Genomic DNA, 20,566 nt, shown 5'->3' with positions numbered 1-20,566 from the left:
ACCTATTGCTTGATATGGAGACTTCAGGAACTCCATGTTTTGCAAATATTCACTTCAATCTCTGGCTGTCCTGTGCTGAGGAAGTCTAAGTAAGTATAGCCAAGTCAATATACCCAGAAAAGTAATCAACTACAATAATGTGTGTCCTTTCCAGAAAAGCAAATATGTTGTTACCCACGGTCAAGCTCCGTCAGGTAGTTTTGTAGAGATTGGGTTTGTAGAGATTGGCTCTGGAGATTGGGTTTTCTCCCCCCTTGTTTCATACCCCACAGTCCTCTACAAAAGTCTGCATTTGCCCACTCAGACTGGGTCACCACCCAGACTGTTGTGTTCATGCTCTGCACTTGTTTATTCCTTGGTGTCCTGTATGGATTTTGGAGAGAATTTCTTTTTGTAGTACTGTAGGGATAAAATTGTTCTATCCTTTCAGAAACAGGCCATCAGCCCCAAGAAGGTCCTTTCATTCCTGCCAACACAACAATAGGTCTCTTGGAAGTTGACTCTGAGCCCACCATCTTTGGCAGAGTTGAGTAATTTCTGGTAAGTTTCATCCTTTAGTTGTTCACCTCTAGTTAGCTGAAGTCAGCTGACAGATGCTAGAATCATTGCCAGAACAAAGTCAATGTAGACTTTGACATCTTTCTCTAAACTCTTTTCCTTTTCATTTGGTGGCTGCTTAATTGGGGTTCTAGAGTAGAGTGTCTACTGTTATGAGAGCTTTCCCTAGTACATGATCAATGTTTAAAGAAAATTGCATCAGCTGTAGTTGAAATCTTTGAATCTTAGGTGGAAGATCCTCCAGTGGTTTTGAATCCACTAAGGGCTTATGGTGTGTTTCTATGTTAAAATCCAAGCTAAACAGATATGCACTGAGCTGTTCACAGACGTAAGTGTCTGCTAGAGCTTTCTTTTTCACTTCAGCATATCACTGTTCAGTTTCTGAGAGGCTCCTTGATATAAATGCAACAAGACTCCGGTTTTGTTTGAGTTCTGCTCCTAAACCATAAGACGATGCATCCACTGCTACTGTTGATGGGTAGTTTAGAGTATTGTGCCAAGACAGGTGGCGAGGTCAGTAGTTCTTTTATTCTATTAAATGCATTTTGTTGTGTGTTCACCCAGATCCGCAAATTGTGACTATTATGGAAATCTCTTAAGAATTTTGTTACATGAATAAATTTGGTAAGAATTTCCCAAAATGGTCTGTCATGCCCAGGAACCTTTTTACACCAGAAATGTTTTGTGGTTTGGGTAAGACAATTAATACTGTCAGTTTGTAAGAATCTGGCTGAATTCCCTGTTTGCTAATTATGTGGCCTACAAATGTTATCTGCTCCTTTCCAGATTAACATTTCTTATTCAGAGTGAGTCTGGCTTCTTGAAAGCACCTCAGAACTGTGTGTAGTCACTCATTATGTTCATTTTTATCTCTGACATATACCAACACCTCATCTGCATGGAAGAGGATGCCAGGAAAACCTGACAATCTGAGAGATTCTCTTTTTGAAATGTTTCTGGCACTGACAATATGCCAAATGGAAGAGGAATGAAACAGAACCTTCCAAACCAGGTGATGAATGTAGTTAATGGTACAGATGTTTTAGCAAGGGGGATATGCCAGAAGTCTGTCATAGTATCTAACTTTGAGAAGACTTTGGCCTCTGATAACATAGCTAATGCCTGATCAGCTGCAGAAAGCATGTGTCTTTCTCTGCGCACCTTTTTATAAAGTTGTGTAAAGTCCACACAAATGCAGAATTTGCCATTGAGCTTTACTACTACACCCATTCTCACACACCAGTCAGTCAGTTCTTCTATCTGGTAAATAACCCCACTCTCTTTAATTCTTCTTTGACTTTTCCTGGAAAAGGTATAAGGATGCACTATGACCCTGAGAGAGCCGAGGGAGTTGGTGATGACACTGATTTTATTTTGTACTCTCTTGACAACATTCCTAGTCCTGAGAAGATGTGTGGATACATGTCCTGTATGGTTTGCTTTCTGCCATTAATGCATTCCAGTTTCAGTAATAGGTATAGTCCTTGTATTGCTGGAAACTCTAGTAGGGGAGTTGTTAGTCCTAGTATGACACATATTACTTGTTAAAGAACTTTCAGTCGTTTCACAATTTCCTAGGGAACTCCCCACAAACATCCAAGTATTGTTACTAGCCCCAAGTAGAATCTTATTTGATCTTTGCTGATCTTCATCTGGGATTGATTATAAGCTTTTGGGAACTGCAGTGACTGCTGCTCCAGTAACAATTTTAAATTTAAGTTTTTGATTGTTTAGATTCATGCTTATGTATAAAGATATTGCCTGTTCTATTGAGGATATAGTCCTTAGAAATATAGACTCACTGTCATCTGATAACAATCCCTCTTGGACAGTTTCCACTATTCTTGATGACCTGCGTGCTATTGCAAAATATCCCATTTTGTGGCATCTCTTATATTCTGCCTCTTTAGCTGCACATTACTGCCAGCTGTAGCTTGGTGTCTTGCCAGATCTTCCACAGCTTTTCCAGCCATCCTTTCTATTAAGGTTTAAACAAATGGAGTCCAGACATTTGCAGAGAACTCTGTTTACAATTCCCAAATACCGAGTCATCCATGAGCAGGGATCGCCTCCCTATACTGCTTTTCACCCACACACACTGTAGTGTGAGGACATACACAAAAAGCCATTCTTTAAGGAGCAGTAACTAAAGAACTTCCTGACCAGGAAGTTCCCAGGTTTAGTAAGCTCCCCACTGCAACACATCCTGATCCTATTTGGTTACCCTGGAGGGCCAGGAACTCTTTAACCACTCCACCCATCTATAATTTAGCCCCTGGTGCACGATGTTGGTAACAGGATATCTGCATTTCTCAGGTTCTGGAAGCACAAGATCTCAGTTCTCATTCCCTTAACAAACCACTCAAGATGTGAACTCATAGAAAGTTAGATAACATAAGATTGTTGTGGGAAAAGCATATTAAAGACTATTAAGAGTATATATTGTTATTGTTAGTTATATTGATACTTGTACAAGAAGATCTTTTACACTTTATTGAAAATGAGTATTAGACCGATAAAGCAGAAAAAAAACCATGACCAATGCAATAAGTTACCAATGAGTGCTAGAAAACTTTTAGGTTTATCAGATTGTAACAATAACCAATTTGAAAAATAGAAGTCTTTTATTGTATATAAAACGTAATTAACATACAGACCAACCTACAGTATACATGATGTATTGTATACACTATAGGCATTTGTTAGAAGTAAATGATTAAACTGTCAGAAATGCAGTGATTTCTGAAGTAGAAATATAAAGTTCAAGCCAAAGAGAATTACCATATGCATAAAAGTTCCTTCAGTTTTGTTAATAATTCCTGCCTGTCTGCTATTCAGCACGTACATTTCTTAGACTCTGTCCTAAATCAGACATCTTTTCTTTCAAACATTTGACGTTCTCTAGTATACTAGTCAACTGCACAGTTTAAAAAGTGATTTCTCTGTGTTAAGTTTTATTTCAATCTCTAAAATACAAATTTATTTCAACAGTTTTTAAATTTCAGATTAAAGGGTTTAATTATAAACTTCTCCACAACTCTGAAATGGAGATGTTTTATATTGGTAAAAACACTATAACTAATAATATTATGAAGTATGACTTTTATAGTTCAAGCCAACAAAATTAGATACTGGGCAATTTAAAAGAAGAGTACCTTGCAGTGCAAGGAAGATGTTAGAATAGGAATACACATACAGCTCAACAGATTATGTATCAAAATGCATACCTGGACAGAGCACTCACTTTCCTAAGAAATCCCACACAAGCCCCTGTAGCTGGAGCATGTGCTGTCACTATCCCTAAACAGAAGACAACTTGCTCTTTGGAAACTGCACAGGCGAGTAGGGAACAAGTCGGAGGAAGCAAGTTTGCAGAGCTGCAACTCATCTTTTTACCCCAACAAGGAATGGGTGGAGAGTAGGTAAAGCCTTGGCTCTGCTTTCCCTCAGATAACCTGCCAACAGAGCTGAGCCATCACAAGGGGGAAGTATGCAGCACCTTGTAAAAAAACTGCAATAGTTTACTTCTCTCTGGAGCAAGCGGGAATCTCTGAGTCACAATTCCTTCACTGGTGTACCACCAGGTGGCACAGCCATACATAGATTTAGACATTAGGGACAACATTGTCAAAAGAGACTAGGAATTATAAGTGTCTCAAACTTTGGGTCATATTAAAGGAGCCTGATTTCCTAAAAAAGGTTAAGCACCAACATTCTGAAAATCAGGCTTCTTCATTGTTTCTCTATACCTAGAGCAGATTACTTTTCCTGGTGTGCTCACCACACATTCCCCACCCCTTAATGCAGGAAGGTGAATATCCTTATGCTTCCTTGTTCTCCCACACAGCAGTCTAAAACAAGGGATAATCTAGCCCTTACATTCTAAATAGATGAACCGACAATCTATTTCTAAATCAACATCTGTGTTTTATTTTGGAATAGTTAATCTGCTTCTTTGTGGAATACTTTCTTATGTACATTGTATATCTAGGGCTCAATCCTGAGAAGTGCTGAGTACTCTAGCTCTGATGCATGATACATGTGCTTGACTTTAAACATGTGAGTAGTCTCAATGAAATTAACTGGATTCCACACAGGGGCCAGGGGCCATTCTAGCAGATCTCAATGCAAGTTAGAGGCTAAAATTTATAACATTTTATAGCCACCATCTGGTCATACTCAGCTATTCAAATAGACTGTACACAACGTTTCTCAGAAATACGTCACCAATTTTGTCACACTCAGTATACATGTGATTCATTTCTTTGTGTGAAATTGAAGCAAAACATGTAAAATATCCACTACTCATTAGAATCCTGGCCATTTGCTCTATAATCAATTGTCAGTAAATGACTGAAACTGCTTCATGTTCAGACTAAGGTTCACATAAATCAAATAAAAATATCATGCAGGAAATCACATTCATATGTATGAAGAAAACCATATGATCTATTCTTATATTTATGTTTCTGTATTTGATTATATCCTTTTATTAACTATGCTGGAAGTAAACTATTAAACATATTATTTACAGTGTGGGAATCTAAATCTTTATTTTGCCAAATTTCCCAAAACAAGAAGGTTTAAAAGGAAAATTGGGGCCCAATCCTACCAGGTGCTTGGCACCAGTAACTTCTGCTAACTTCAGCAGATGTCAGTACTTCTTAGCACATTAAGGCCTGCAGTTACTATAATTCCTGCTCTGGGCAAGGAGAATTTTCTATATATATATATATATATATGTATATCAAAAATGTCACAGTAACTTGTGGGTATTGTGCACATCAGGTACATGTATTTATTATGCATTTATCTACAAAATTTACCTATCATCCATCCTACATCTCCTGGGCACATGCAAATTACTCATACAATTATATATTGTAATAATAGTAAATATATTGTATAGTAAAATAATATGTTGAACAGAATGTTGTTTTCGTGATTTTATTCTTAAGCATTTTATTCTACACCATCCACAAGCAATTATTGGTAACCAGATCTTTGTCAAGTGCCTGCAAAAAGTAAATAAATAATTACAGTAACTTTTGAACATCTGAGTTTCAAACCACGTAAGAAGGATGTTTTACCTCTAATTCACACAAGCCTCCTTCTGTAAAAAACAGATCTTGGCTTTCTCCCTCCAATAACAATTGAAATAACTAGTGGGTCTGTTTTGTAGCAGGATCTTTCTTCTGGGACAGTGCACCACTTTGTCCAGTAGTAGCTGATAGATTGGCAGGATCTAGCAACAGTTATACTAGGACCCACTGAACTTGCTTTTGATTTATGTGGCCCCTTGGGGCTCTCCTCTCACAACACAACCACTGGAATACACTTTTGAAACACCCGAACACACAACATTGCTTCCTTCCTTCCTTCTTTCCCATAAGAGTGGCTACTCTGGGATAGGAATGGAGAAACCTCACAGACTCAAGAACTTCAAATATATAGTACAGCCTGGGGCACAATCTGCAGGAGGAGCTTTACAGTACTGTTCACTTTGAAAGGAACAAGATTAGTGGTTCCTATAGCATCTCTCCCTCCATTAGAGAAAGGCTGAACAACTTCCCCACATTTAAGAAGAAAGGATACTTGCCAACCTTCAAAGGATACCTGCCAACAGAAGAATGTGAGGTACCCCAGAAAAATACCCAAAGAAGATTTACCACGTCTTTCCAGAATTTCTCAGCGGTATACTGTACATGCTGTTCCAGGCAAGGACAAATGTCTGGAATGGTTCTTATTTGGGTTCACCTAATACTAATACAGTATCAGTAAAAAAGCATAATTACTCCCATAATGCAATATCTCACCCAGGTTTTGCAGACAGGGATGTTACTATGTAAACTGTGTGGTAGTTTCCCTATATATACACTCTTTGATATGTAGACTACCAAGCCTTTTCTAGCCAAAAGGAGGAGATTCCAAATCTGCTTCAAAGCCAGCACATACACTTGTTTCTTAGGTACAACTCGTGAAGTAATGTGAATTGACTTTTTTTGTTATTTTAGGTCTTTCCACAATGGAGATCACTTAATAAAAAGGCCATTCAGTATAAAGCAAATAATACAAAAATTACCTTTCTAGCTCAGCAATTTTCTTATCTTTGTCATTCTTCTCATTCTCTACTTCCTTGAGGATTTCTAGAAGTCTGTCAACCTCAGCTTGAGCTTTACCACATTCTTCTCTGTAGTAAGATGCCTCTTTGTCAAGCTGTTTCATTCTGTCTGCAAATTCTGGGTTCAGTCGAGCTTCTTCTTCAGCTTCATGAGCCTTTAGTGTTAAGTTAAAAAACAACAACAATCATTTAGATAGTTTGGTGGCGCTACTTCTGCAGCCTCAGAGTTCAAGTCTGCATGAAAAAAGGATTATGGGTATTTTTGTCAGTTGGAAACGTATTTCCATAGAGGCACAGCAAAGAGAAATGAAAATCTGTCTGTATTCTTTCTATAATCATCAGAGGTTTGTATTCACAAAACTGCATCATGAAGAAAAAATAATAGATAGTAACAATTTAAAGGAAGGAATCAGTGCTGTTTTTAAAGGTAAAACTAGAAGAATGCTTTCAGCTGACAGTTTTAACCCAAAGCCTTTTTTTCTACTGTTAATACTTAACCTGAAACATCAGAGGAACAAGCCCATTGGTGAACAAGGCACAAATAAATATACCTGGCAAACACATGCATGGGTGGGTGGCAATTTCACAGACAAGAAAGAACACAATGAAAACAACAACAACAGTGTGGAGTCCTGTCCTACTCCCACCAGAACTAATGGGAAAGCCCCATTAACTTCAATGGGAGCAGGATTGGGTATAAAAGTGTTTTAAACTGTTGGCTGAAATAATCACAGACAGATGGAAACAACAATGCATTGCAATGCTTAGCCTACCCCTTGTTTCCCATTATTCCTAATTGGCATCTTCAAAGAGCAGGCAGGAAAAAAACAAGTAGTTTAACCACAGTGCACATTAAACATAGAAAATTCAGAGAAAATGTACAAAAATTTACAAAAATTAATTAGAACAGTAGGTCTTCCTGCTATCTTACTAAACAGAGCAGATGTTGATTTGTTTTATTTTTAATTTCAGGGAATAAACAAGGCAAGCAAGCAATGAAACAACTGCTGGTCAAAATGAAACATGCATGTTTTGAAAAAAAGATCAGTACCACGAACTACTACGGTTAGAAGGTTGACATTCTTTGCAATGATTTAGTAGAAATTTTTTAATATATATTTTTTTAAAGTTTTGTGTTTAAAGGAGGAAAACAATAAATTAAATTACTGAAGAACAAAAATATTTTGTTTCTGCATGTAACATAATTTAAGCATGAGGATAATAAGGAAATAATGATGCTTTCAAATTCTATTTTTCTACTTGGGGATTTCTATTCACACAGGAGATCTAATTGTGAAAAGAACAAGGAAGTGACATAAGAAGCTCACTATATTTGTTTTTCTTGTTACTCCAACCTGCCCCTCTAGACTATATTACATTCTTAGGGTACAAGCTTCACACAGATGCCGGGATCTCCCTACACTGAGCTCATTGCAGGGTCTGGTACTCAGAGTATTTCAACTATATTGTTCTTGTGGCACATTTACCAATAAAATATTTTTTATCCTTCAGAAATCCACAAAGTTGATAAATATCACACCGCGGCGCAGATTAGCTACAGTCAGTGATGAGCTGCCAAAATCTTAACAACCGGTTCCCTCCTCACCCCACGAGGGAGTCATTGCCCACCCCCCGGGAATCCTGCCCCATCCAACCCCCCACGTTCCTTGATCCCCTACCCCCACCCGGGATCCCTGCCCCATCCCCCCTGACTTCCCCCAGAACCGGGCAGGAGGGTCTCGTGTGCCACCGTACTGGGTGCCCACCCCGCCCTTAAGAGCCAGAGGGACCTGCCAGGGTGCCGACTCCATGAGTGCTCCAGGGCTGGAGAACCCACAGGGAAAATTTGGTTGGTGCAGAGCACCAACGGGCAGCTCCCCACCCCGCGCCCAGCCCCAGCTCACCTCCGCTCCGCCTCCACCCCTGAATGCACCGCCCTGCTCTGCTTCTCCACCCCCTGGCTTCCCGTGAATCAGCTGTTCACGCAGGAAGCCTGGGAGAGCTGAGAAGTAGGTGGCGGCTACATGCTCAGGCCCAGGGTGGCGGAGGTAAGCTGGGGTGCGGAACAGTTCCCCTGCGTGCCCCCCAGGTTACCTGCTATGGCACGGGTGGCCCTCCTCACGTCCCCCCACCCCAGCTCACCTCTGCCTCCCTGGGCCTGAGCGCGAAGCCACCGTTTGCTTCTCAGCCCGCCCTGACTTCCCGCCCGAACAGCTGATTTGCGGGAAGCCGGGAGGAGGGGGAGGCCGAGAAGCAGAGCGGGTCGGCGCATTCAGAGGAGGAGACAGAGTGGAGGTGAGCTGGGGCCGGGCGCGGGGCTGGGTGCTGCCGGTGGGTGCTCTGCACCAACCAAATTTTTCCCGTGGGTGCTCCAGCCCAGAGCACCCACGGAGTCTGTGCCTAAGGTGCTACTTTTTGATGTGATCAGTGGAGGGAGTGGCTGCTCCCCCTGTAGCTATGCTACCCCACCCCTAGGAGCCAGAGGGACCTGCCGGATGCTTCCTGGGAGCTGCCCCAGGTAAGCACCGCCGGGACTCCCCACCTCGGCTTTGCACCCACCAAAGAAAACCCAAATTCCCTGAAGCCCAGACACACACTATACCCACTTCACCACATTGCTTTACAGAAATAGTCTCTTTAATCATTATGGATGCTTTAATTAACGTTAGTTTGCATGCCAACTTTAAATTAAAATTGTACACGTTTGATGCTGCTTTATATTATTGTAACTGTGAAGAGCGTTATATACATGTACTGGATGTTGAAGGCAAAACAGTCATGTTTTCAATTTTTCGTGTTAAAATTAGTTGTGTAAAATGAAATCACTTGGAAGACTTTTCATGTGAACAATAATAATTCCCGGCGGCTCCAGGAAGGGGAAGTAAATGGCATCAGGAGACTCTCTATTCCCCTTTGCACTCCTGTTCAGTAGCCAGGAACAATAAAAGCCCAATTATTCCCCCAACAAAAGAACTATGCCTAGCCTGCCCAGTATTCAAGACACTTCAAAAGGGGAATGGTGAAAGCAGAGCCAGGATTCCACACAGCAGAGGCACCAGAGCTAGCTGGGCATGCATGCAGAAATACGCTTCACTCACAAAAAGGTATAGTTGAAGGTATATTCCCCTACATACTGGCAAATTCCATGAGGAATTCCGCCTTCCAAAGGCACAATTCCTCCTGGATACGTTCCCCCTGGAGCAATGCATCTCCACACCACTCCAAGCACGAAACAGTGCCTATAAAACTCGAGTAAGCCCAGAACTGATAAATTACTTACCCCACCCTACCAAGGCTCTGAAGATGCTTCACAGAGATGCATAACAATTGAAATAATATAAAAAGCACAATGCAAATACCAGGATAAAAACATTCTAATCTAAAAACATTAGGAAATTAAATACTGGGCCCAGTATTTGAAACCATTATTAGGTTGTGCCTACTTGAATGGGATTACCCATTCAATAGATTGGGACTAATTGGGAGAATAAGGGTTGTTTTGCAGAAGGAATGCAGGATCAAACCCATGCACACTACTAAATGGAAGGAAAAAAGGAAAGGTTCTAAATATATGGAGGGCTGTTGGAGCAATATCATAAAACATCTTTGAAACAGAAAAGTTTTCTGGTGTTATTCAAAATTTGCAAAGGACAGACTGATTGGTTGTAAATAGAAAGTGAGGCTATGTCTACGCTACAGCCTATGTCGGCAAAATTTATGTCGCTCAGGAGTGTGAATATTCCGCCCCACTGAGGGACTAAATTACACCGACATAAGCACTCATGTGCACAGCGCTATGTCAATGGGAGACCTCCCACCAACATAATTTATGGCACTTGCGGAGGTGGGGTGTTTTTATTCCAGTGAGAGAACTCTCTCCTGTCAGCATAGAGCATCTTCACCAGACGTGCTACAGCTGCACAGCTGTACCAGTACAGCTGCGCTGCTGCAGAGTAGTACGTATAGACATGGACTAAGTTCACAACTAAGTTATTCAATTCTCTCGCATTGGGGACAAATAGAGAGACAAGGTGGGTGAGGTAGTATCTTTTATTGAACCAACTTCTGTTGGTGAGAGACACAAGCTTTCAAGCCATGCAGATCTCTTCCTCAGGTCTGGGAAAGACACTCTTGGTTTTACAGTTAAATGGGCTAACTTAGGGTTGCCAAACTGTGGCTTGTGAGCCACACATGGCTCTTTTACCTTTAAAGTGTGGCTCATGGTGGCCCCCCACCCCCATTCTTCACCTACCAGACTGGGTGGGAGGATGCTCAGGACCTTTGCCTTGCAGCAGGGTGATGTGGTAGGGGCTTCTGCCCAGCGGAGAGGGGGGTCTTGGGGCTTCAGCCCTGTGGGGAGCACCTGCCAGGGCTCAGGGCTTCAGCAGGAGCAGCGCTGAAGCCCCAACCTCTGGCTCTCGAACTTCTGAAGATTGTCGTATGTGGCTCGGAGGGCCAGTAAGTTTGGCCACCCCTGTGCTAACTACTTGCTAAACATTGCGTTCCATCTGAACAGTTCTTTACAAGACAAAATTTTCTTATTAATATTCACCAGTTACATATTAAATATAAATGCCTTTAGCTTGTTTGTTAATTTTAGGGGCTTGATACTATTTTTAATTTGAATAGTACTGTAACCATCTAACAACAGTTTCTCAGTAATAAAAGTTAAATATAAATACACACTTCTTATTCCAATTATTAATTGGGATGTTGCATTTTAAAGGAAATATACTACTTGCATACAATTATTGAATTGATACTATGCTGTATTTCATTTTGGAAAATACATTATTATTTTTTGCAATCCCCAATACATGCAAATGAAGAGACTGTCACACTAATGTTTGAACTTCTCTGATTCTAAAAAGCATTTCATATTTTCAACCCTGGTTTTTATTTTGCATTCCACAAGTAGAGGCAAAATATTTTTTCTATATAATTACCAAATTGTCTACAGAAATATTAAAGTGTGATAAAGACATATAAAATTAATGAATTTATTATATATTATGCACACATCCTGCATTCATTTTTCTGTATCAGATGTATGCATTGGAATAGTATACCTTAATTTAAACTAGCCAAAAATATCAAATTAGAGCTTGAACAAAAATAATAATTAAATGAAACAGCAGAAATGTACATGCAAAAAATACTTTCTAAGATCCTTCAAATTTTATCTGGTTCAATAATAAATTAAATAATCTGTTCTCCTCTTAAATTTTAAAATGTCTTTAAATTTAAGTTATTTTTAAGCTAATTCCTGGGACTGAGCTAAGCAATTTAGAACTAAAGTTTGCTTTGGTTTTTGATCTTTCATTGTTTCTGCTCAGTATTTGCAGAATCAGGTCCTCAATATTCAGAAGCAGCTTGAAGGACTAGAAACGATCCAATAAATTGTAATACCATATTACAAAAAAATAACAACCATGCAACTGTTTTCTAACCATTATTTACTAGCACAGGGCATGATTGTATAATTTAAACCGTGTTCACATCTACACACAAAAGGCCCAAATTCTGTTCACATTATTCAGACAAGTAGTCCCTCTAAATTCATTTTGAATATTCTCATGAACAAGGTGACCAGGATTTGGGACCCTTTTATATTTTTCCACTTTGCTACCCAAAAAACTTAGAAGTGTGAAACAGAGTAATCTGTTTGTTCTGTGCATTTTTAAAATGTAGCTTCAGTGATAAGAGTTTCAGAGTAGCAGCCGTGTTAGTCTGTATCCGCAAAAAGAAAAGGCGTACTTGGGGCACCTTAGAGACTAACAAATTTATTTGAGCATAAGCTTTCGTGATAAGAGTGAGTGCCCCATAGTTGAGCTTATGCTCAAATAAATTTGTTAGTCTCTAAGGTGCCCCAAGTACTCCTTTTCTTTTTGCGGATACAGACTAACACGGCTGCTACTCTGAAACCAGAGTTGATAGTACTCTGTGGACTAACAAAGGTTTATCATTCTACTGAAAAAGGAACAGGCAGTATGAGGGAACAAAGGCTTACTTAAAAATGGATTGTTAAATGCCAGAAAGGTTTAAAATGAAGATTGGAGTTCAACAGGACTGTATTTTGCCATCCACTTTATATAAAGTCATTTATCTCATATATGGAAACACACATTTGGCTAGCTTTCTGTTAATGGCAATCATGTAGTCTAAAGAACAAGTCTTTAGATCAGTCTGAAAAAATATTATTCTCACATTGTCAAAAATAAACACAGAGGGAAAAATAACTAAAGAAAATGTGCATTGAGGATAAGATGTAACTACCTGCTACATTAATTTAATATAAAAGATTTTCCATCCAGTGGTTTTGAACCGCTGAGAGATAGTTCTTGTAAAAAAGAAGTATGCAAAAAGTTAAAATTGATAAGATTTGGGATACTATATGCAAAAAGGTTAATGGTCAACAAATAGCAATCACTACAGCAATGTGATTAAAACTGAAATAATGAAGGGAGTGGTCTACATAGAGCAAGAGAAAAGGTAACCGAGGAGTCAGCAATAAACAAAAGGTGTGCACAATAAGAGTGCGGAGGATGTGCATGAAAGTATGTCGTCTACCTATGAAACAATCATGTATATGACCCAAACTAATATAAGGAAACAATGCCATTGTACAAGAGTACAAACCATTTGATCACTACAGTATGTTGGATGAGAAAGTGGGTATATTATTAGGTTTTATGTTCTCTATGAACAAATTATGAGTGAATTTCAAATGTAATTACATGATTTTCAAGAAGTAAATATGGTAGATTCTATGGGATCTATTCCCCCATTTATACACATGAAATTTCCATTACATCAGTAGAAATACTCAGCATCAGCAACAGCACAACGGACCCTAGGGATGAAATCCTGGCCCACTGAAGTTAATGAAAAAAAAACCCATTGACTTCAGTGGGACCAGTGTCACCCCAAGTGTATAATACCATATTTTTATAGAACCCTATAAAATCAAGATCTATCACACCTTCTGATTGGAATTACATGGTAATTATATTTAGAATTACTATGTAATCCAAAGGTCATAAATTGCTATGTTATCACAATCCAGTTACATCTTTATTTCTGCCCTGTGATGCTCACAGCATATTTTTAGTGTTAGTTTGTACCAGCCAGAAAATCTTCTACAGATAAGAATGTGTTTGTTCTTCCTCAAATTGAAAAATGAATACAATAGAGACAAAATAAAATTGCTTAAGAAACTATATTAAAGAAGGCATCAAAGAATAATCCCAAACAAACAAAAGTATTATTACATTTTCTTGTTTAAATTATAGAACAACATTGCAATTTGTTTTCATCATTCTATATTTTCAGCCTTTTCTTGGCAAAAATATGTTTTTTAAATGTATAAATACTGAACATGCACATTCTTTTACTGAAAAACTGATCTTTTGCCTTCTGAACTAATGTGATCATACTGCAACTTTACAAAAATATGCTGAACAGACATTTACTAGGTATTATTACTGATATTATCAATTGAGATATTATAAATAAATCACTGCATATTATTTTGAATTTGAAGGATCCAGTAAAGTATTCGATGAGCATAGCAGTAAAATAAAATAAAACAAAAAACTATCTTCTGCATGCTTTTAAAAAAATATATAATAGAGAAGTTGAGGACCTGAAGGCAATGACATTTGAACTTCGGAGGATGTTATATTAATCCAATTACCAGTTAATACATATCATATTCAAAAGAAATGGCCTTGAAGTCCACAAAGCTCATTTATTTTGACATAACTAAAACAGGTGATCATCAAAAAAGTTTTTGCAAAGCTCCATAGCGGAAGAACACAACACAGTGTCAGGTCAATGGATCCTCATGCTTTCATATGTTACAGCGGGCACTTTCAGAAAGGACTTACTGGATTGTACATCTGATTGAACAACTGTTCAGCTTGCTACATTGCAAAGTTGGGAAGGAGTGAAGCATAGACAGGAAAAGAAGGAAAGATCCAGGAAAACAGCGTTAGCTCAACAAATCCAGTGCATTTGCACAGAAGAACTTGTCATAAAAAGTAGAAATTTAAGTTTCTAAACATTCCTCGGTGAAAGCGAGAGGCACTGGGGAAACATAAATGTTGACTTTGGCTTCTAAAAAAGAATAGCTGGAGTAAAAAATTTAAGGTTTGTGTTACTTTCCCTTTCTCAAGTTAAATAACCCATGAAATAAAGAAAGGTGTCCACTTTTGATGATACATTAAGTGCTAGTCTCAAGCAATGAATCACTAGAAGCGCTTTTAGCCAAGGCTGCAATTTATCACAAAAGTTTCAAAGACAGTAATAATAAAAGATTAATTAGACTTTATCACTAAATTTATGGTTTTTATTTTGTATCAACACAAGCCTGAATTTTTGATTCAATATGACTTTTGAACAGTACAGCTTGGCAAACAGTAGTTTAGCGACAGCAAGTATGTCAGTAAGCATGGAAATTTAAAATCCATGATAAACAACAAAAGAAGGAAATTCTAAAGTGGATAATAAGATTCAGGAAAGCAACATAAAAAATAATTAACTACCTATGAGGTAATTCCTGCTGTTCCATCATAATTAGCAAAGGAAAATAAGTAAAAAAAAAAAATGCCTGTAGAGTTTTGGCACAAAAGTGTTGGGAGCTCTCCACTCATTTTGTTCCCATCAATTCCAAATCATAATCCTTGTAACAAAAGGCTTAATAAGCATGCTCATGGTTTTAAACAATTTTGGTGTACAGTAAAATACAATATGAACACAGGAGCAATTATTCTTTTTGAATGCTCTCCTATTTATTGGTTTTTAAACACATATGCTATTTCAATTAATAATGGGGCTGCGGTTCAGTTTCTTGTAATCAAATATTTCAAGTCTGCCTCAGGATTTTTGTTTTACTTCTGAATATATTCTTTCTGAGTCTGCATATTTTCTCCCCCAGAAATACAAGTATTGTATAGTGTCAAGTATATAATACTGAGAAATAGTTATAGTCAAACCCTGGGAAAAAGATCTTGGAGAAACAAAATTTTATATAGAGAGAGATATATAGAGATGTATATAGACATATATAGATAAAGGAGGAATATAAATATTTGATAGATAGATATCATCAAAAAAAGGAGGAATTTAAAAAATAATTGAAAAAGGAGAGGAACAAAATTCCAAGGCAAAACTGTTCCTCGTCACAAGTTTGATTAGGCGTTGTATCCCATAAACACTTCTTCGGGGCATGCTTAGGACTATGACTTCTCAGAACTATTCACTGTTGCAAATATGTTCTGGATTAAATCAATGTTTAGGAATAAAAATTGATACAACTAAAGAATCATAGCTAACGCTGAGCAAGTTTACTAACAGTACCGCCACTCTGATTTATTTATTTTTTAAGAATGATAAATGATATGCAAGTTGTTAATATTTTTTAAAACGAATGGATACATATTTGGAGTTACTTTTCAGATTATGTCCAATGAAGTGCCACATCTCTCACCTCTGCAGTGTTGAGTGTTCATTGATACAGTGAGCATCCATATGGGACATGCAGATTTGTACACTGTGTATAAGAATGAAGAAATGTATACGCTCCCTCCCATCTCCATTCAACAAAATTCTAAAATCCTCCCAAAACTGACTTCTGTTTCAGTTAGTTTGTTAAGGGATAAAATCAGCGACTGAAGGTAGGTTTCAATTTCTGGAGAGCGAGTTACTTTTATCACAGGATATTTTTAGGTTTAGCTGAAATTAAAGCTTTTACTAAAGTAAATGTAAAATTAAAAATTACTGTTTGCAGTCCATTGTCATTAACAGCCAGTGTTTCTATTCTCCTAAACACATCCAACAATGTTGAATCTGCATGTTATTGTGGAAATACCAAATCTCCTACAAATCTTGGGCCAGTTCCCATTGGGAATTCATGTTGTATTTATGGTATAATCAAACAATTATATTTTCAACTTTCATTTGGTAACCCTTTGTATTTTATTCATAAGCACCATACTTCCTTTTTATTTGAAAGGAGGCCCAGACACTTACAGACTTTTATAACTGCTTATTTTTCCATTACTAAATGATGTGTTGATATATACATTCATAGATGTTGACTTAGAATTTCAACTATTTCAAGCAGATTTCAATTTTTTTTAAGATGACGGGTGCTTTAGCATTCTAAAGAACTATTTATTACAAAAAACCTCTCAAAAATAAGGCCACTGAAAAAATATTTTGAACATGTGAATTCATTTGAACTAATACCGCTAAAAGCAACAACATGAAATATGAAAGTTAACCATAGAGGTAATAATATTTAAATTATAATTATCTGAACTATAATGCAAATAAAGATTCTTCACACCTTAAGTAAATAATATTTATATTTCTTTTAATAAAATAAAAATGATCTCTGGCTACATGCTTTATGTAGGTATTTTAAGTCTAGTGCAAATGGCATTGATAACCTATCAAATATTTACAAGAATTTAAGATTTTGTTAAAAGCTCTCTGCATGCAAGTTATTTGAAAAGATGCCCTCCTCTCATCCAAAATACGAACGGCCATAATGGGTCAGACCAAATGTCCATCTAGCTCAGTATCCTGTCCTCCGACAATGGCCAAAGCCGGGTGTTTCAGAGGAATGAACAGAAGAGGTAATCGTCAAGTGATCCATCCCATTACCCATTCACAGCTTCTGGCAGACAGAGCCTAGGGACACCATCCCTGCCCATCCTAGCTAATAGCCATTGATGGACCTATCCTCCAGGAATTTATCAAGTTCTTTTTTGAACCCTGTTATAGTCTTGACCTTCACAACATCCTCTGGCAAAGAGTTCCGCAAGTAGACTGTGTATTGCGTGAAGAAATACTTCCTTTTGTTTGTTTTAAACCTACTGCCTATTAATTTCATTTGGTGACCCCTATACGGTCATCGCAACAACTGTATATATAGTGTGTTTTATACATGTAAAATTCGTATCAGATCATAATATTTTGAGTGTGCTCTTCTAAAGTATACATTACAGCACATATACGTACTCTAGAAGTACGTAATAAAATCAAAATTTTAGGTAAAAATATAAGACTCAAATTCTGAAAGCCTTGCTCATGCTTGAGTAATACCTTACTCCACAGGTAGTCCAACTGAAATCAATGAAGCTAACTATTCCACATGAGGAAGGGTATGATAATCTGGACCTAAAAATGTCAATATTCAAGCTAAAATAATCAACCTCTTCTAGATCACATAAGCATATAAATCCACGTCCAAAGTATGTTGGGGGTTTAAAGTTTTATCTACACTTCTCACTGGCTTATTTAATAGTTGCAGAAAGAAAATATGATGCTTAAACCCACTTAGTATGTCATGAGTTTGGTGTTCAAACAATGAGTGCAGACACTACCAAATGACACAGCAAAAAGTCAAATAAACAGATGAAAGAAAATGTGAAAATTTGGAGATCAGTTAGTATTGTAATGCAGTAATCTACATATAATTATTCGATAAGTATTGTATTTCTGAAATATTTGTCTTTAAATGTTTGCTTCTACTTCTTGGTGGATATAAATAACGCCAACTGTGATATATTAAACCTTATTTTCTTTAACTACCTCAAATTTAAATTCATTAAATAAATAAAATTAAGGAGAATTTCAATATAAGACCTAGACATTTTTCACTAGAAAGAGTAGTTTATATTCGTACATATAGTAATGGCTGGTTTCTATAACTCCCCGCCCACCCCAGTATTTTCACCAGTTTTTTTCCCAAGTACCCCTTAGACAGGAAACTTAAGATAATTTTTCAGGCTCACAGACAGCTTTTATACATGCTTCTTAAGAAAAAGTCAACATTGTTTGATGCTAGTATCAGCAGATAGCAGAAGACTGCCAGATTTTAAAATGGACCTCTTGCTTCATTGCCAGTTATATACTAGAGAAGTGAAGAGTTTAGTCCATTTCACAATAAGAATTTTCTTAGAAGGCACTTACCTTTTTCAGCTGTGCTTCCAACTTACTACATTCTTCTTTCTTTTGTTCTATGGCTATTTCTAAAGACTTTAATTTGGAGTCTCTTTTCAGCCCTGTTGATGCCAGTGATGATGCATGTTCTTTGAGGTCAATTAAATTAGACTGAAAAATTATCCAAAAAAAGAGGAAAGAGATGGTGTTAGAAATTGCATTGATCCTAGCCACGAAGAGCGTAAATTATCGTTATCAGCTATGTTTTCAGTCAAAAACTTTGTTTACATAGTACATGTATGCAGACATGGGGATGGGTATTTACAGCATAGTACAATATTATTAGATAATTTTTAGAAGGTTAACAAAAAGTTGAATGTTTATGAAAAAATTACTTGTTTTTGAATATGCCATGTTCCCTCTGCTGAAAGAATAGAGGGTAATTTCATCGGGGAAATGGATGATTCACCTGTATTTTAAATGTAATCCTTGAGAATTAGAAAATAGTCGATTCTATATTTTACACTGATCAGTGTTCTCCTTCATATTTAGTTTAACAGATTTTACTTTTGCCAGTTACCCTATGATAGAAGGGTGGCGGTAGCTGCACACCTCAGTATTCTACATATTCATCTGTACTTAAAATATTATCAACTTCTATTGTTAATTTTGTCTGTTTTACTTATAATAGCCTAAGAAGCTTTAAAATAAATTAGAATCATAGAGGTTGAGCCCCAGAAGGGACCACTGGGTCATCTAGTCTGACCTCCTGTATATCACAGGCCACTAACACCTGCCCAGCACCCACACAGTAAACTCAAACAATGAAATTAGACCAAAGTATTACAGCTCTCAGGAGACAGGCACAGAAGCGGAGGGACTGGGATTCACCAAGACGCGAGACCCCTGCGCCTGCCGCCCACCCCTGACCCCGCCCCAATAGCAGGGAATTGATTAAGTGAGATAAATACAGATAATCCTGCAAGTGACCCACAACCCGTGGACTTCTCACCATCATTTCTTGTAGCCCCTGCAAAAATGGCAGCAGGCTTTTATTAAAATCATCATCATCAAGCTGGTGGTGGATTTAAAAAAAAAAAAAACCCGAAGATGGATTTGAATAGAGAAAACATTGTCCATTAATTCATCACAACTTTAATTACTTATAAATTCTCACTTAATATCTTTACTTTAAAGGGTACTCAGACTCTACAGTAGAAGTATTCAAGAGGAGAAAAACCAAGAAGTATCTTGCAGCATGACATGAATAGGATTTAATATTATCACATAGTTTATAAGAATCTAATGAAATGAGCACAGAGCAGTGGTATGCAATGGCACACCAAAACTTTAGTAGAGAATCAACCAGACCAGGGACTCACCAAGTAAAACCCCTTATCAATAATCAGTCTGACTGAATCAAATACTTGTGGACCTTACTCTCGGAAGGTCGTGCTCCTGCTAAGCCCATTAGTTCAAATAAAAACTGAAAATAGGACCAGCAGTGGAATACTAAAGCCGTGTCAAACATATGTAAAGGAAAGGAAAGGAATATAAACAAAGAAGAAATAAGGGAAAGAAATATACTGCTTTAGGAGTAAGTTTCTAAAAATAGTTGAAAACCAATAGCTTAAACCAGGTTTCTCAAACTTCATTGCACCGCGACCCCCATCTCACAACAAAAATTACTACATGACCCCAGGAAGGGGGACGGAAGCCTGAGCCCCGCTGCCCCAGGTGGGGGGGCTAAAGCCAAAGCCTGAGCCCCACTGCCTTGGAGCAGGCCTGAAACTGAAGCTTGAGGGCTTCAGCCCTGGGTGGATGGGCTGCTGTCACCTGAGCCCCGCCACCCAGGCCTGAAGCCCTTGGGCTTCAGCTTGAGCCCTGAGCAGTGAGACTCAGGCTTCGGCTTCAGCCCCAGGCCCCAGCAAGTAT

The 20,566-nt window shown here is 37.9% G+C and overlaps 1 protein-coding gene across 9 annotated transcripts in view; it reads right to left on the bottom strand.

Moving 5' to 3' along the window:
* The window catches only part of ERC2 (ELKS/RAB6-interacting/CAST family member 2), an 833,583-nt gene that overhangs the window by 427,681 nt on the left and 385,336 nt on the right, over nucleotides 1–20,566 (bottom strand). For 4 of the 9 annotated variants that reach the window (XM_078853606.1, XM_078853612.1, XM_078853607.1 and 1 more), the window contains 4 exons: nucleotides 18,662–18,802; nucleotides 14,569–14,604; nucleotides 7,453–7,482; nucleotides 6,641–6,834 (listed from right to left, as the gene is read on the bottom strand). In XM_078853606.1, coding sequence (XP_078709732.1) covers nucleotides 6,641–6,834; nucleotides 7,453–7,482; nucleotides 14,569–14,604; nucleotides 18,662–18,802 — 401 coding nt within the window. The remainder of the gene's footprint in view (nucleotides 1–6,640; nucleotides 6,835–7,452; nucleotides 7,483–14,568; nucleotides 14,605–18,661; nucleotides 18,803–20,566) is intronic. The other 5 variants (XM_078853610.1, XM_078853611.1, XM_078853613.1 and 2 more) reach the window with 2 other exon arrangements.

Source organism: Lepidochelys kempii, chromosome 7 (genome assembly GCF_965140285.1).
Source record: "Lepidochelys kempii isolate rLepKem1 chromosome 7, rLepKem1.hap1, whole genome shotgun sequence".
Classification (NCBI taxonomy): Eukaryota; Metazoa; Chordata; order Testudines; family Cheloniidae; genus Lepidochelys; species Lepidochelys kempii.
This window is presented reverse-complemented; position numbering and strand designations above follow the sequence as displayed.